This window comes from Pan paniscus, chromosome 8 (genome assembly GCF_029289425.2).
Source record: "Pan paniscus chromosome 8, NHGRI_mPanPan1-v2.0_pri, whole genome shotgun sequence".
Classification (NCBI taxonomy): domain Eukaryota; kingdom Metazoa; phylum Chordata; class Mammalia; order Primates; family Hominidae; genus Pan; species Pan paniscus.
Window position 1 is genome coordinate 12,982,095 of NC_073257.2, and position 16,280 is coordinate 12,998,374.

The window sequence follows — 16,280 nt, forward strand, 5'->3', positions numbered from 1 at the left end:
GAGGCTGCTCACACGACTCCATGGTGGTAACAGTGCAGAGCTTAACTCACACTGACCATGGGATGCCTCTTCCTGGAGGGGCGGCTCACACGACCCCATGGTGGAAACAGTGTGGGGCTTAACTCACACTGACCATGGGATGCCTCTTCCTGGAGGGGCGGCTCACATGACCCCATGGTGGAAACAGTGTGGGGCTTAACTCACACTGACCATGGGAGGCCTCTTCCTGGAGAGGCTGCTCACACGACCCCATAGTGGAAACAGTGTGGGGTTTAACTCACACTGACCATGGGAGGCCTCTTCCTGGAGAGGCTGCTCACACGACCCCATGGTGGAAACAGTGTGGGGCTTAACTCACACTGACCACGGATGCCTCTTCCCTGGAGAGGCCACTCACACGACCCCATGGTGGTAACAGTGTGGGGCTTAACTCACACTGACCATGGGATGCCTCTTCCTGGAGGGGCGGCTCACACGACCCCATGGTGGAAACAGTGTGGGGCTTAACTCACACTGACCATGGGATGCCTCTTCCTGGAGGGGCCGCTCACACGACCCCATGGTGGAAACAGTGTGGGGCTTAACTCACACTGACCATGGGATGCCTCTTCCTGGAGAGGCTGCTCACACGACCCCATGGTGATAACAGTGTAGAGCTTAACTCACACTGACCATGGGATGCCTCTTCCTGGAGGGGCGGCTCACACGACCCCATGGTGGAAACAGTGTGGGGCTTAACTCACACTGACCATGGGAGGCCTCTTCCTGGAGAGGCTGCTCACACGACCCCATGGTGGAAACAGTGTGGGGCTTAACTCACACTGACCACGGATGCCTCTTCCCTGGAGAGGCCACTCACACGACCCCATGGTGGTAACAGTGTGGGGCTTAACTCACACTGACCATGGGATGCCTCTTCCTGGAGGGGCGGCTCACACGACCCCATGGTGGAAACAGTGTGGGGCTTAACTCACACTGACCATGGGATGCCTCTTCCTGGAGGGGCCGCTCACACGACCCCATGGTGGAAACAGTGTGGGGCTTAACTCACACTGACCATGGGATGCCTCTTCCTGGAGAGGCTGCTCACACGACCCCATGGTGATAACAGTGTAGAGCTTAACTCACACTGACCATGGGATGCCTCTTCCTGGAGGGGCGGCTCACACGACCCCATGGTGGAAACAGTGTGGGGCTTAACTCACACTGACCATGGGAGGCCTCTTCCTGGAGAGGCTGCTCACACGACCCCATGGTGGAAACAGTGTGGGGCTTAACTCACACTGACCATGGGATGCCTCTTCCTGGAGGGGCGGCTCACACGACCCCATGGTGGTAACAGTGTAGAGCTTAACTCACACTGACCATGGGATGCCTCTTCCTGGAGAGGCTGCTCACATGACCCCATGGTGGTAACAGTGTACGGCTTAACTCACACTGACCATGGGAGGCCTCTTCCTGGAGAGGCTGCTCACGCGACCTCATGATGGAAAAAGTGTGGGGCTTAACTCACACTGACCACGGATGCCTCTTCCCTGGAGAGGCCGCTCACGTGACCTCATGGAGAGAGGCTGTGCCGCACAGACAAACCCCCTTACAGAGTCCTTGTAACTTGCACCTGGGCATCAAGCTGTCCGGCTGTTGAAGGAAAAGCAAGCTGGGCTTGGAGAGGAATACCAGATCTTCATAAATCACTCAATACCAAGAAACGTTTCACGGACAAACACATAAGAAGTTGCTGTGAGAAAGAGGAGCTGTATCTGAGCAAAGAAGGTTCCACCATTTATAGCCACACTGAAATTTTACTCTCTAAATCTCCATGGCCTGTGTCATACAAGCAGTGAGGCCTTGTTATCCAAGTCGACACTGTTATTAAGATATCTCTGAAGAGGCTGTCAGGCAGTGGCTTTTATTTCCTAGGTTTACAACTTTGACTGGGCTTAGAGACTGATGAGGGATGGGTTTGAACCACAGAAGGGTGAGAGCGAAGTGGGCAGCTTCCCTAAGCAGCGTCTTCTCCCTGAAGATGATCTTCCAGGCACCCTCTCTGACCCTTCTTTCACTGCATGTATAACTCACATTTCTTCCTGGCTCCGGACAGTCTTTTCCTCAACTAGATTTAGGCAGGTGCTCAGCACCACGCTCACTTCTGAATCCCAACTGGAGGCCCCGACAGACGCTGCCCTCCTGAGCAGCTGGGACGTGCCTGGCTGGCCTAGGGAACAGAACCCCCATTGTAGCTCGTAATTCTGCATCCCAAACAACATCCTAGAAACACTTTTAGAATAGTTTCTGGAGAAATAGGAATGTAAATGTTAGGAAAAAAGGGTGGAAGTTAATCAGAACACAAACCCCTTACAGGCAAGTGCGCAGCAGCACAGGGGAACAAGAAAGATGTTTTCCACGAAGATCCTGCACAAAGGAAGTCACGTCCCATGGGGCCAACCAAGAAAGCAGCCTCGGCTTTGGAAACATCTGCGTTCCTTGCTGCTTCCCAGGACAGCTGCACATGGTGCACATTTGCGCGTCACAAGCAATGTCTCCAAATGAAGGTCGGCAGGGAAACAGCCTCGCTGGGGCCCTAGCACCGCTGTCCGGAGTCCCCCCGTCCTATGTCCCCCCATCCTGAGTCTGGTGTCTGGGCCTCAATCAGGCAGCCCTGGCCGTCCCTTCTCCTGTTTTCCTCACGTTTCCGGCAGATAAATTCTGAAATGGACCTTGTGGCTAAAACCCAGCGCGGTCGCCTTCTCATCAGCTCTGCCCCTTGCTCCTGAGAGGGTGCGAGGGAATCAGCCCAGAGAGGGCTCCTGAGAGGGCCCAGAGAGGAGGAACGCAGCGGAGGCCAGGAGACGAGGCGGGGTGTCCTCTTCTGAGACCCCAATGGCCAATTGTAATAATAAAGTTTGCCTCTATGACTTGATTTTACCGATTTTTTTTTTTTTGAGACAGGGTCTCGCTCTGTCCCCCAGGCTGGAACACAGTGGCACAATCATAGCTCACTGCAGCCTTGACTTCTTGGATTCAGGCAATCCTCCTGCTTCAGCCTCTCGTATAGCTGGGATCACAGGCACCCACCATCATGCCTCATTTTTTCTTTTGTAGAGACGGGGACTCCCTTTGTTGCCCAGGCTGGTCTCAAACACCTGGACCTAAGCAATCCCCTTCCTCAGCCTCCCCAAGTGCTGGAATCACAGGCGTGAGCCACCACCCCCGGCCTTGTATGTGATTTTAAAAACACATTTTGAAGTGTAACCCTGAACACGAACCTAAAACTTCCACCTGCATATGATTTTTTTCATTCTGGTGGAAAATGCACTGAACTCCCTTTTTGCATCATGAAATTCCTGTATTCAAAATACTGTCCACCAAAGTAATTCTTACCTTTGAACAGAATCCTTACCTCTAAGAACATACTCTATGATTAACTGCTTTTTCTATTTCAAAAACCCTTACTTTGCTCTTTGGAGATGGAAATCTCAAAATCACTCCTTCTAGCAGATCTCAGAGGCCAAGACCCATCAGCTCATCCTTTAATTGGGTCTTTGGCTATAAGATGAAAGTCTGTAGAATACCAGTGGCTTTAAGAAGTTTTATAATTTGTCATGCATTCTTCTTAAGTGTTTTCTAAGTGGTGCCCAACTGAGAAAGGGGAATTGTAAAAGCAACGTTCTACTTCAATAGGAAACGCGGAACTGGGCCCTGACTCACAGGGACAGACCTGGTCTCTGGCGAGCTCTGGGCCTGCGGAGCGACCTGGCTCACTGGAGAATGGGACCCTCAGGCCCCCAGGCCACACCCTACACGTCTGTACAGGATGGCGCTCGGCGGGTGGCCCTTTTCTAATGTGTACCCTGCTGTGGGGCTGGCTCTCAGCAAAGCAGCGCTCACCGAAACGAAAGTAAAACAGAGGCCGGTTCCCTGCGGTGCTGGCCACCCGCTCCCGAGCCGCGGCTTCTCGGACGTCACACACCCCGATGTGGGCAGAGCGGAATGTTCTCCTCGGCGCTCCTTCACTGTGCTGCAGTCTACACCGAACCACGGCAGCTCCATTCGCTGCTGTAACAAGTTGAAAAAAAACTAATTAATTCAAACTTTAGTTTTTTTTAAATTTGTTACAGCGCTGAGCAGAGCTGCCGACCCCATGCAGGACAGCACACAGACCACCAAGGGGACCACAGGGCACGGCCGCCCTCTGCGCCCGGCTAAGGCCAGGGCCACCGCGGGAGGCACGGTGCGCTGGAGAACCGTCCTGGGAAGCGAGGAACCGCTTCTGTTTCACTTTTGTTTGGCAAGGCAAGAAAGTTAAAACCAACAGCGTCCGTGGCCTACAGTCAGACCCCACCTTCTGTAGCACATGAGGGCACCTGCAGAGGGGAACTCACAGGGACAGGGCGGGGGCAGCTGTCGCCCCATGGCTCTGCAAGAAGAGAATGAGGGAGGGGGCGCAGGCCATCAGGGGATCTACCCAGCACTGCCCTGAAGCCTCTCGCCCCAGCGTTCCAGCCCAGCCCTCTGCTCCCCTTCTCTCGGGTTCCTCGGCGTCTATCCCTGACTTAAGCCTCTGCTAAGCAAGGTCCACACAAACATGTTCACTGTTACATCACTGTCTCAAAAATCAAGGCAAGAAAAACACGAAATGAAAACAAAACTACCAATAGCAGAATCTCCACACCGTTTCCTGCAGCCTGAGCCTCAGGAAACTTTCCTTACTGAGTCAACAGGACCCGGACGGGCCTCGGGGCCTCGGGAAGAACAGAATCGGGGTTTGTGCAGGTGTGGACATGTGCATCCTTAAACCTTCTAAAATCTTCTTTCAATGATAAGAACTATGCAAGTTCAATTTCCACCTTTAAAATTTATGTTGCTAGCCTTTATGTTTGAGGAAGAAACTGCTTTTGTTAGCTTTAAGCCATTCCTCAAGCCTAGCAAATTTTCAAGGTCGCTCTCGGGCTGAATTGAGCTTGCCAGATGGGAATTGAGGTGCTAGAATCCCCATCTAATATGAGATTCTTTTTCCTGACATTTACAGAACCCCGCTCAAGTGCAGGAAAGCTGCCAATCTGCACACGTAGAAACGCTGGCGGGAAACCGACTGCCCTTCTGAAGAATCATCATGGATGTTTGCAACCACATCTCAACACACAACCAGCTTTCACAATTGCCGAGTCCTGGGCGGGGTATCACAGCACTGTCTAGATTTGGCCTGTGCCACCAACAGAAGCCTTGGATTAAACCAGAATCAATAGTAATAAATAGCTCTCTAAACCAAATATGTTGAAATCACTAACGCACTCATATTTTTACGATTATAGCATTTTAAAGTAACCAACCCAATACTGATCTCTACTTATAGAGAAAACACCTATTAGGCACACTTATAGAAAAATCCTCTGTGCCTTGTATATTCACACAGCACGTGTGATCACTCAAAGGAATTGAATGCCTAGAGAGTGAACGCCAGACGCCTCCTCCTGCCAACTGGGAAGCAAGGGAGCGTCTGCCTCCAGATGTTTCTCTGGCACATAGTGAATGCGGGAAATGAGAAAACTCATGCTACTCATGGGGGTTACCTACTCGGAGGCTGCGGAAGGTAAGCTCCAATTAACTTTGACCTCTTCTTTTCATATCCTTTTTGTGTGATGTCACCTGCAAGAGAAGGAAAATGAAGTTCAGTATGGTCTCCGTGGATAGAGCATTATCATTCAATGGTGCCCAAGAAGACACAGTTATCACAGTATCTTCTGTGTGCCTCATTGTTAGAATTTTAAAAGCAAGCACTGCACATCAAACAACTTCAGTTCCTCCCCTGCTCTCCAACAAAAGCCCACAGCATTTAAGTCACTAAAACTCATTTGTTAAACACACGCCTGTTTCTGGCCCCTTCTTTATTTATCCGGATGGGGTCCAGGGTTAGACCCCTGCCATCTCATCCCCACCCGCTGGCACAGGAAGCCAAGCCTGGTGGCCGGGGCTCTCGTTAACTCAGTCGACGACAGATCCTGCAGCTGCCAGGGCCGGGATGGCCGACACCAGCACCTATTGGCATCTTCTTCATTAACAAGATGTTTTCTAACCAAGCAGGTCCGTCACAAGGACTTGAAGCCGCCACAGTGTTTTTGAAAAAGGAGTGACAAAGGCTAAGGGAAGAAGCAAAAGGTGTGAAACCTGCAGAAATCTAGAAGACAAGAGAAAGGTGCTTGTGGTGAGGCGAGAATCCACATGTTAAAGCTCACAGACAGCCACGGGGATGCGCAGCAGCCATGCCTTTCCTGGAGCCAGCGCAAGCACACAGGACAAAGCCACCTCATCGACACACAGAGGCCCTTCCCATTCACAAGCGCCAGCACACACAGAATACTCATTCGCTGTTCATTTTTTTGGATCTGTTGTATTGTTTTCTAAGACTGATCAAATCATAATTCCAAGAAGAGTGAAAAATTCAAGCTTTAATAAAAATATAGCATATGAATGTAAAGTTATCAAGGTACACACACAAGCTGGTCAACTCGCTTTTCCTAGTGAAAGGCGGGCAGTCTCGGATGCCGCCTCTGCCTCCACGGCTGCCTCCACCAACTCACAGCTCACGATACAGGTTCTCGTCTCCCCCATGGAACACAAGGCTGACGTCTCAACACGGAGCCAAGAACCAAATGACACGGAACCCGCATCCGTCCACTGATGAGTGTTTTTTTTGTTTGTTTTTTTTGTTTGTTTGTTTTTTTGAGACAGAGTCTCTCTCTGTCGCCCAGGCTGGAGTGCAGTGGCGCGATCTCAGCTCACTGCAAGCTCCGCCTCCCAGGTTCACACCATTCTCCTGCCTCAGCCTCCCGAGTAGCTGGGACTACAGGCGCTGGCCACCACGCCCGGCTAATTTTTTGTATTTTTAGTAGAGACAGGGTTTCACCATGTTAGCCAGGATGATCTCCATCTCCTGACCTCATGATCTGCCACTTCAGCCTCCCAAAGTGCTGAGATTACAGGCGCGAGCCACCGTGCCCAGCCGATGCTAACTAGGTAGCTGGCCACTGACAACAAAGGACAATTTCTGCAGAAATGTTAAAGCTTGCCGGGCACTCCACACCCGCAGCCATCAGCTGCCCACTACGGAGACGCTCAGTTGCTTTTGGAAATGCCTTGTTAACCCGTTTTACAAACAATGTCCAAAATCTGAACCACAGAAGCAGCCACATGTGCACGTGCTTGGTTTAAATCGAGCCCCCAATCAATCAGCAAAGAAAATTTCCAGACAAGACTTTAATAAATCCTAGGTTACTATCATCTCTCAAAACCTAGGAGGTGGGAAAGGGTGGCACCACTGAGTAACTTCCATGCCCCGCATTTTCCCCCAAACCAGGGTCTGCGAACTAAGTCTCCAGGCTGAGCCCAGCTTCCAGGCCACTTCTGGAGACACGCTCTGTGCTCACGGCCTGCTCCTTGCCAAGCTGCAAGGCAAGACAGAGTTCAGTGCAGCTCTTCACAGGAGGGTTTGCTGGCCCATCCCCAAAGATGACATTGTTTAATCCTTATAACAACTTATTTTACAGATGAGAATTTGAGGCACAAATGGTACTTACGCTCCTCACCCAGGACCACAGATCTAAGACAAAACTCTGTCCAGCTCCAAAACCATGTCCCATGAAAACCACACCTAGAGTCTTCCACTCTAAAGCTGGTGTAGTGTCCAGAGGCCGCAGCCCTGGCTTCCTGGGCTTTCCTCGCATATTCACGCCCCTGTACATCCTCCTGACTCCATAACCTGCCTGGGAAGTGCCCTTCTCCGAAGGAAACGGGACTCTACTTCCTGCTTTGCCCTCTCCCAGCCCCTGCCCTGCATGGATGACGCCTCTGGGTACCCACAGCATAAATCACACGCTGTAGCTTGCGTGATGCCGTGGATGACTGTTCATGGTTTATTTGTAACACACATGCACAGTTATCCTTAAAACCAGACAATGTCTCATAGAACTGTGCCCCAAGCCAGTTGTCTTACAAACTGAAGCCAGGGTGCTCCTGCGTGTACCACACACACAGACGTCTGTGCCTGACTCAGAGAGACCTGCAGGTAAGTGACTGGCTGGGAGTGCGCTGAAGACCTGGGCAGACGCGGGGTGATCATTTACCTGTTCAGTTCAGTGACTGGGGGGCGGGCAGAGGGGAAACTTACGATGATTCTATCCCAAAATGCAGAAGACGACGGCTTGATGTGCATGCTACCCCAAAGCCGAAGCGCTGGATGCCACGGCCCTGAGACCAGGCTCACTCAGGCCCCAAAGCTCATGGCTCACAAACTCCTGCTACGTTTTCATGGAAAAAGTCCAGTTATTTTTAACTCTGGACTGCCTCAGCATCTGGTAGACAGAGGTCCACCAGATTCCCATGATAGACTCGCTGCAGGTTTACATGAGCAAACCTTCTAGCAGCACTTTTACATGCCGTCCTTTATTTTGAAGAACCAATGTTTCCTGTGCAAATACAATCAGGTCATAGGTGACAGGTAGATAATAGATGATGCATATAGACAGACGACAGAGATGATGGACAGATGGCAGGTAGTGGGAGGTGAGAGACTGACAGGCAGAAGCTAGCTGGCCGACTACACAGTATCCTCCCTGAACAGCTTCTTGGGTTGGGCCCAAGGCCTGACCTTCAATCAATGCCACGCTGTCACTAGGGAGACGGTGGCTCTGACAGTGCCTGGTGCTTCCTCCATTTCACACTAGGGACACGGTGGCTCTGACGGTGCCCAGGGCTTCCTCCACTTCAGAGACACGATGGCTCTGACGGTGCCTGGGGCTTCCTCCACTTCACACTAGGGAGACGGTGGCTCTGATGGTGCCTGCTGCTTCCTCCACTTCACACTAGGGACACGGTGGCTCTGACGGTGCCCAGGGCTTCCTCCACTTCACACTAGGGACACAGTGGCTCTGACGGTGCCTGCTGCTTCCTCCACTTCACACTAGGGACATGGTGGCTCTGACGGTGCCCGGGGCTTCCTCCACTTCACACTAGGGACACAGTGGCTCTGACGGTGCCCGGGGCTTCCTCCACTTCACACTAGGGACACGGTGGCTCTGACAGTGCCTGGGGCTTCCTCCATATCACACTAGGGACACGGTGGCTCTGACGGTGCCTGGTCCTTCCCTCCATTTCACACCAGGGACACGGTGGCTCTGACGGTGCCCGGGCCTTCCTTCATTTCACACCAGGGACACGGTGGCTCTGACGGTGCCTGGTGCTTCCTCCACTTCACACTAGGGACACAGTGGCTCTGACGGTGCCTGGGGCTTCCTCCACTTCACACTAGGGACACAGTGGCTCTGACGGTGCCTGGTGCTTCCTCCACTTCACACCAGGGACACGGTGGCTCTGACGGTGCCTGGGACTTCCTCCATTTCACATTGATTCAGGCTGAATGATCAATTAATTCCTGCCTCTCTTCTCTCCCTCTCACCTTGCGTCCATCAGGGCATGTGGTCATCAGCATGCAGCTACGTAAACTAAAGGCGCAAATGCTCCGAAAGAGGGCACATCCTTCCCCACGTTTCTAAGCTGGGGCCATCACGTGTCTGTTATCCCGCTAGGCGTATCCACTGCTCACAGCCTGCTTGTTCATATTCTCCAAACCTGGAAGCGATGGGAACGTCATCCAAGGCTATTTCGAAAGTCAACTCCCGTCTCCGGGGAGGGCCTCCCGGAGGCTGGGTCTAAGGCACACCCTCAAGGCTGCTGTCAGAGAATGTGAACCACAGGAGCCCCTGCCAGAGCACTTTCCACGTAAAATTCCAAACAGCATATTTTCCCGCTTCCACATCAAGGTACCCATTTATTTAATTTCCTTTTCACTTTAGGAATAATTATGACAGAAAAGTAAATGCAGTAATTGTAACCTCAGTGAGAAAAAAAAAAGTGATCTCTTTAGAAACATTTTCTACTTCATTAAAAAAATGCCACTTATGTTATTCTCAGAGACTTTCCGTAAGAATTAAAATTTCAGAAGCAGAAATTAAAATCACAAAGAGGAGAGATTTACAGACAAGTCCTACTTTGGAAGTGAAAACCCCAGTGAGGCAAAGTCACCAGCAGAAGGTCGAATGAGACTGAGGAATGATGCTTCTTTCCCTCCCTGAAGGGAACAATTCTTTTTCTCACTTATGTTGCAATCCAGAGTTTCAGGGCAAAACCCAATCTTACAAAAGCAGGAAAAGGTCTGCCTGGCGACGCAGGGTTAAGATGACAGGACAGACAGACACCCGGCCCTTGTGGCTTCCTCTCGGCCTCAGGCACGCACCACCCAATCTGGCCCAACTGGAACCAGTGCAGAGCCAGTGCTGTGGACGTCAGGCTCAAGACACGGACACTTGGGAGCCGGGTGACCCTCAGGGATGAAAGAAACGGGCCACAGAGCTGCTTCCACAGCGTGGCTCAGCTCCGAGCACACAGACCCACTCGGCAGTGGCGGTTTCCATGTGCGGTGTCGGGAGACTATTTAATGCTGGAATTAATAGTTTATATAACAAAGCAATCGTTTCCATGTTGGGAATTCTACGGCTGTCCGGAGCCCTGGTGCTGCTGCTCTGAGCCTATTGCTTTATAAGGAGCCAGGAGGCCCCGGAAGGCAAGGCCGCAGCCTCGTTTTTAAATCTCCGATAGGCTTCCTCGTTCTCCAGCAGGCGCTGTAGACCGGTGACAGCTCCTGTGTGTACCCCTCGCCTGCACTGGGGACAGGGGCAGGAGGACCTGCGATGTCCTCTCACCCCAGCAAGCTGAGCACAGCAGGGTCCCCCCATGGGCCAGCTAACTAGTGTGGGTCGCATTTTTCTCATGGATAAAATATAGGTGATAGCACCTATCTACTTGCTGCCGCAGATGGAGAGATCAAACACACAGGATGTGAAGGTCTCAAAGCACTAAGGACACAAGAAAATCTTTAAAAAAAGTTCAACAAGCACTCATTCAGTATCTATTTCACATTCAATTCATGAGAGACGTCCAAGTTGATGGGAGGACTCATGAACACAGACCTGCTGTGCACCCTGCAGGGCCACAGGCATCGCCCCGTCAGGGGAGGGAGGCAAAGAAGATGGACCACAGAAAACCAGGGGCTAGGAAGAAGCTCAGAATCCTGACCCCAGAAAACAGGGGCTAGGAGAAATCTCGAAATCCCGACCCCAGAAAACAGGGGCTAGGAGGAATCTCAAAACCCCGACCCCAGAAAACAGGGGCTAGGAGGAATCTCAGAATCCCGACCCCAGAAAACAGGGGCTAGGAAGACTCTCAGAATCCCGACCCCAGAAAATAGGGGCTAGGAGGAATCTCAGAATCCCGACCCCAGAAAACAGGGGCTAGGAGGAATCTCAAAATCCCGACCCCAGAAAACAGGGGCTAGGAGGAATCTCAAAATCCCGACCCCAGAAAACAGGGGCTAGGAGGAATCTCAAAATCCCGACCCCAGAAAACAGGGGCTAGGAGGAATCTCAGAATCCCGACCCCAGGAAACAGGGGCTAGGAGGAATCTCAAAATCCCGACCCCAGAAAACAGGGGCTAGGAAGAATCTCAAAATCCTGACCCCTGAGAACCCAGTTGTTGTTCTGCTCTGATGTCAACCACCATCTAGGGACCCCAGACGCCGCGGGCCCCCGTGTCGGAGACACTCCAGCTCCGGGGCTGAGGCTCCTTGCCCCAGGCATACCCCAGACAGCAGACAGAAGGGTCGCGGCAAGAATGCAAACGTGGTGAGCCTCTCTCCCCGAACTGCGTTGGAGGCTTCTGCCTGCTGTTTGGGCTGTGACCAAACTCCCCACAGGGCCTCCAAGTCCTTCCCAACCTGGCCCTGCCGCCTTGGCCACCCATGCTCTGCCATGGCTCCACCTGCACCTGCTGTGCCCATCACCCCCTCATTCTCACAAGCCCCTGCCACATTTCCAGTGCGAGCATCGGCAGCTTAAATTCCATAAAGATCTTTTAAATAAGGTGCCAGGGTAAACATAAAGCCTGCACTGGGATTCATACATTCACCTGAGCTTTTTGCTTAATAAAAAACATTATTTATTGTTATTTAGTGCCTAGCGCCCCACACTCTGGGCGACAGAGCAAGACCCTGTCTCAAACACACACACACACACACACACACACACACACGCACACATTTAATTAATGGTAGGAGCAGGAAAGAAACACAGTTTAGACATGCTGTTGCAGTAAGATCTTACTCGGGCCAGGCAGGTGGACAAGGTCACTTAGAGTTTTACCTTTTTGGTTTTAAATTTGTATTGTCCCCTGTAGCTCTTCTCTTTGGTACGTTAAGAACTCCAGTTAGAAAGGGGATTAAAGGAAACAGCATGTTTGGAATCCATTCTATTTTTAACACATGGATCAAAAGAACAGGAGAAAGATCAACAGAAGTTCACACTACCGCAGTGGTCTTGAAAATAAGCTTCTGATGTTAAAAGAAAATAATGTAGTACTAACAGTCCCTGAAGGGCTTAGAAATATGAATGCCAATGGAATTTTTTAAAATTCAAAGCACGTGTGCAGTGTGCCGCGCGGAGCAGAGGCTTTGTGAGTTTGAGGAGACTCCTGTCCTACTGCAGCCTCGAAACACCCCCTCCCTTCCAGTCCCTGTCAAGACTGGGGGCTCTGCACGAGGTCCCCGGAGATGCCCCAGCAGTCATCCTGGCCAGTGGGAAGATTTAAACATGCCAGTTTCACACAAAACCGCTGTCATAACTTGCTAAAAACTCTTCAGGCAAGCATAATTTCTCCAGTGTGTCCTGGGAGTTAGAAATCCCTCCTTCACACAAAAAGGAAAGAAATCCGACCCTGTAGAAAGACAGCTCTGAGAAGACTATGCCGTTATTAAACACAGCTACTTCCCTTTCCCATGACATTGATTCTCAATTTTGCATATCTCAGGCCTCAGCAGTAAGTTGGTTTCACTGGATGTTGTATTTACATTTTTTGATGTTGGGGGGAGCGAGAAGGGGCAAGGTAGGGACAATGAAGCCCAGCTTCCATTATTTCCAGCTGGACATCGAGAAGCTGACGTGTAGAAGAAGACCCAGCATAGCCCGGCGCCCGCTGTGGGCTCTTCTCAGATGGCCGCCATGGGCCTCATGGCTTGAGAGCAAGTCTCTCACGCTCCACCCTCCGCTTCCCGACAGACAGAGGGAGAGACCCCCTCAGAGTTTTTTCTTTGGATTGGGAGGGAACATGAGCATGAGGACAGGTGGACAGGAGAAAGGATGGAGGCCGATTATCCACCTACAAAGTTGGGGTCTTACTGCCAACTTTACAGACAACTATGTCATTTAAACACTCCACAAGCACTATCATCCTCGTTTCACAGATGACAGTCTCAGCAAGTCCGAGATGCCCGCCAAGGCATCTGGCCAAGGGCCAGACTGGTGGCAACAAAGTCATCGTGCAGAAGCGCCTGGCCCAGTGCCGCCGTCCTACCTCCAACTACAGGAGACACTTCAGATGCCCCAGCAGGGAGAATGTCACAGCCCTGCTGAAGGGGGAGGAGGACAACTGGAATAAACAAAATCCACGTCACTTCCAGGATCTGAAAAGTCACGCTGGACCACCCCGAGGTGAGTGGCAGAGTGGTCTATCCCGAGTGCTGGGCCACAGGGGATGGTCATGAACACACGCTATGTGACCCCCTTCTGCATCAGAAAGTGCTTTTGGAGAAACAAGAAAACTGCTAAGGCTATCAAAGATGGAATCACTTTGACAGCAGAAAGAAGTGGGCTAACCTCAGTAAACACAAAAGCGCATGCAGTCCAGAGTCCTAAACCCCAGGAGGAGGACATCTCTGTAAACAGAGCTCCATGGTCACTGTGTGTTCACACCAGAGTCAGAGGCGTGCAGTGACCTCAGCATGGGGGCCAACAGAGCCTCAACTTTCCACAACACATCAAGCATTATCTTCCTATTTTAGAAGCACACACTCCCTCACCCAGAGTTTGACTTTAAGTCTCTGCAGAATCATTTAAGCAGCTGCATAGTAGCTATGGCTTTCTGCTCAGTTGCCTTTTTAAGTCAAAGCTACCAAGAGTCAAAGCAATCCAAGAGGCTGCTCAACCCAGTCAATATGCAGCATGAGAAAGCAAAGCTCAGAGAGAGGTGTAATGAGGAGGCTGCTCAACCAGTCAATATGCAGCATGAGAAAGGAAAGCTCAGAGAGAGGTGTAGTGAGCAGTCACGCCACCTGTGCCCATATCAGGGGAACCAAGGGGATCTAGGAACGTAAATTCTGCAGTGTTGGCAAAGATGTGGAGCAAAGGGAACCCTTGCACGCTGTTGGTGGGAGTGCAAAGCAGAACAGCTGCTGTGGAAAATAGCATGGAGCATCTTCCAAAACTAGAAACAGGACTCTATGATCCAGCAATCCCATGTCTGGGTAAATATCCAGAGGAATTTAAACCAGTGTAAGGGAGAGATACCTGCATGCTCACATCCACTGCAGCACTATTGACAATCACTTCGATGTGGAATTGACCTACGCATCCGTCATTGGATGAACAGAGAAATCACGGTGTATGGACAAAACAAATACTATTCAACTTAACGAACTAAATTCTGCCACTTGCAAAAACATGGATAAACCTGGAAGATATTACGCTAAGTGAAATAATACAGGCACAGAAATACAAATACTGCATGATCTCACTTACATGTGGCATCTTAAAAAAGTAGAATTTGTAGAAACAGAGTGGAATAGGGGTTAGCAGGGACTGGGGAAGGGGAAACAGGGAGATGCTGGTCAAGGGCACACACTTCAAGAAAAAATGAGTCAATTCTGGAGACCGAATGTACAGTGTGGTAACTACAGTTAATAACAACGTATCATCTGCCTGAAATTCAGTTAACAATGCATCATCTGCCTGAAACTGGGTAAGAGAATGGATCTTCTGTACTCTCACCACACATACAAATTAACTACAAGGTGAGGAATGTGTTATTAATAGCTTGAAGGGGCAGAAAAAAAACCTGAAATCCTTCCCCTCCTCCTCCCTAAAAACTATTTATAGGTTTTGAATGTTGGTTTGTGTGGAAAAAATTCTGTGTTTCTTCTAGCGACTCTCTCAGTGAACAAAAAAAAAAATAAAGCATACTGAAGTACAGTCACCCTTGGTGTCCGCGGGGGTGGGTTCCAGGGGTCAGGATCACAAAGTCTGTGATGCTCAAGTCCCTGATAGAAAATGGCTCAGCATTTACATAGAACCCACATGTGCCCTCCCGTGTACTTAAAAATCTCTACCTTACTCGCAATACCCCAATGTGACTGCTGAGTACATAGAACCCGCAGTGCCCTCCCCATGTACTTAAATCTCTACATTACTCTCAATACCCCAAAGAACATGAGTGCAGAGTACACAGAACCAATGCATGCCCTCCCGTGTACTTAAAATCCCTACATTACTCTTAATACCCCAAACATGAGTGCTGAGTACACAGAACCCACAGTGCCCTCCCGTGTACTTAAAATCTCTACATTACTCCCAATACCCCAAACAACGTGAGTGCTGAGTACACATAACACATGGTGCCCTCCTGTGTACTTAAAATCTGTACATTACTCGCAATACCCCCTAACAACGTGAGTGCTGAGTGCACAGAACCCACAGTGACCTCCCGTGTACTTAAAATCTCTATATTACTCGCAATACTCCAAACAATGTGAGTGCTGAGTGCACAGAACCCACGGTGCCCTCTGCTGTACTTAAAATCTCCACAGGCCAGGCACGGTGGCTCACACCTGTAATCCCAGCACTATGGAAGGCCAAGGCGGGCGGATCACGAGGTCAGGAGATCAAGACCATCCTGGCTAACGCAGTGAAACTCAGTCGCTAGTAAAAATACAAAAAGTTAGCCAGGTGTGGTGGCGGGTGCCTGTAGTCCCAGCTACTTGAGAGGCTGAGGCAGAAGAATGGCACGAACCCAGGAGATGGAGCTTGCAGTGAGCTGAGATCGTGCCACTGCACTCCAGCCTGGGCGACTAGAGCAAGACTCCACCTCGAAATCAATCAATCAATCAATCCATCTCTACCTTACTCACAATACCCCAAACAACGTGAGTGCTATGTAAATGGTGGGTGTACTGTATTGTTTAGGGAATAATGAAAAAGTCTACCCATGTTCAGAACAGGTTAGGCCATTCTTTTCTTTCTGAATATTTTCACTTTTAGTTTGGCTGCATCCAGGGCTATAGAACCCATGAATATGGAAGGCCAACTCTGCACCTTGGAAATTTTTAACATTCAGCAGGCAGGGG

The 16,280-nt window shown here is 50.6% G+C and overlaps 1 protein-coding gene across 4 annotated transcripts in view; it reads right to left on the reverse strand.

Moving 5' to 3' along the window:
• The window catches only part of DIP2C (disco interacting protein 2 homolog C), a 432,829-nt gene that overhangs the window by 209,627 nt on the left and 206,922 nt on the right, over positions 1–16,280 (reverse strand). For 2 of the 4 annotated variants that reach the window (XM_034929848.3, XM_034929849.3), the window contains exons 2-3: positions 5,575–5,646; positions 3,889–4,056 (exon numbers count right to left, since the gene is read on the reverse strand). In XM_034929848.3, the coding sequence (XP_034785739.1) occupies positions 3,889–4,056; positions 5,575–5,646 (240 nt within the window). The remainder of the gene's footprint in view (positions 1–3,888; positions 4,057–5,574; positions 5,647–16,280) is intronic. The other 2 variants (XM_034929851.3, XM_034929850.3) reach the window with 1 other exon arrangement.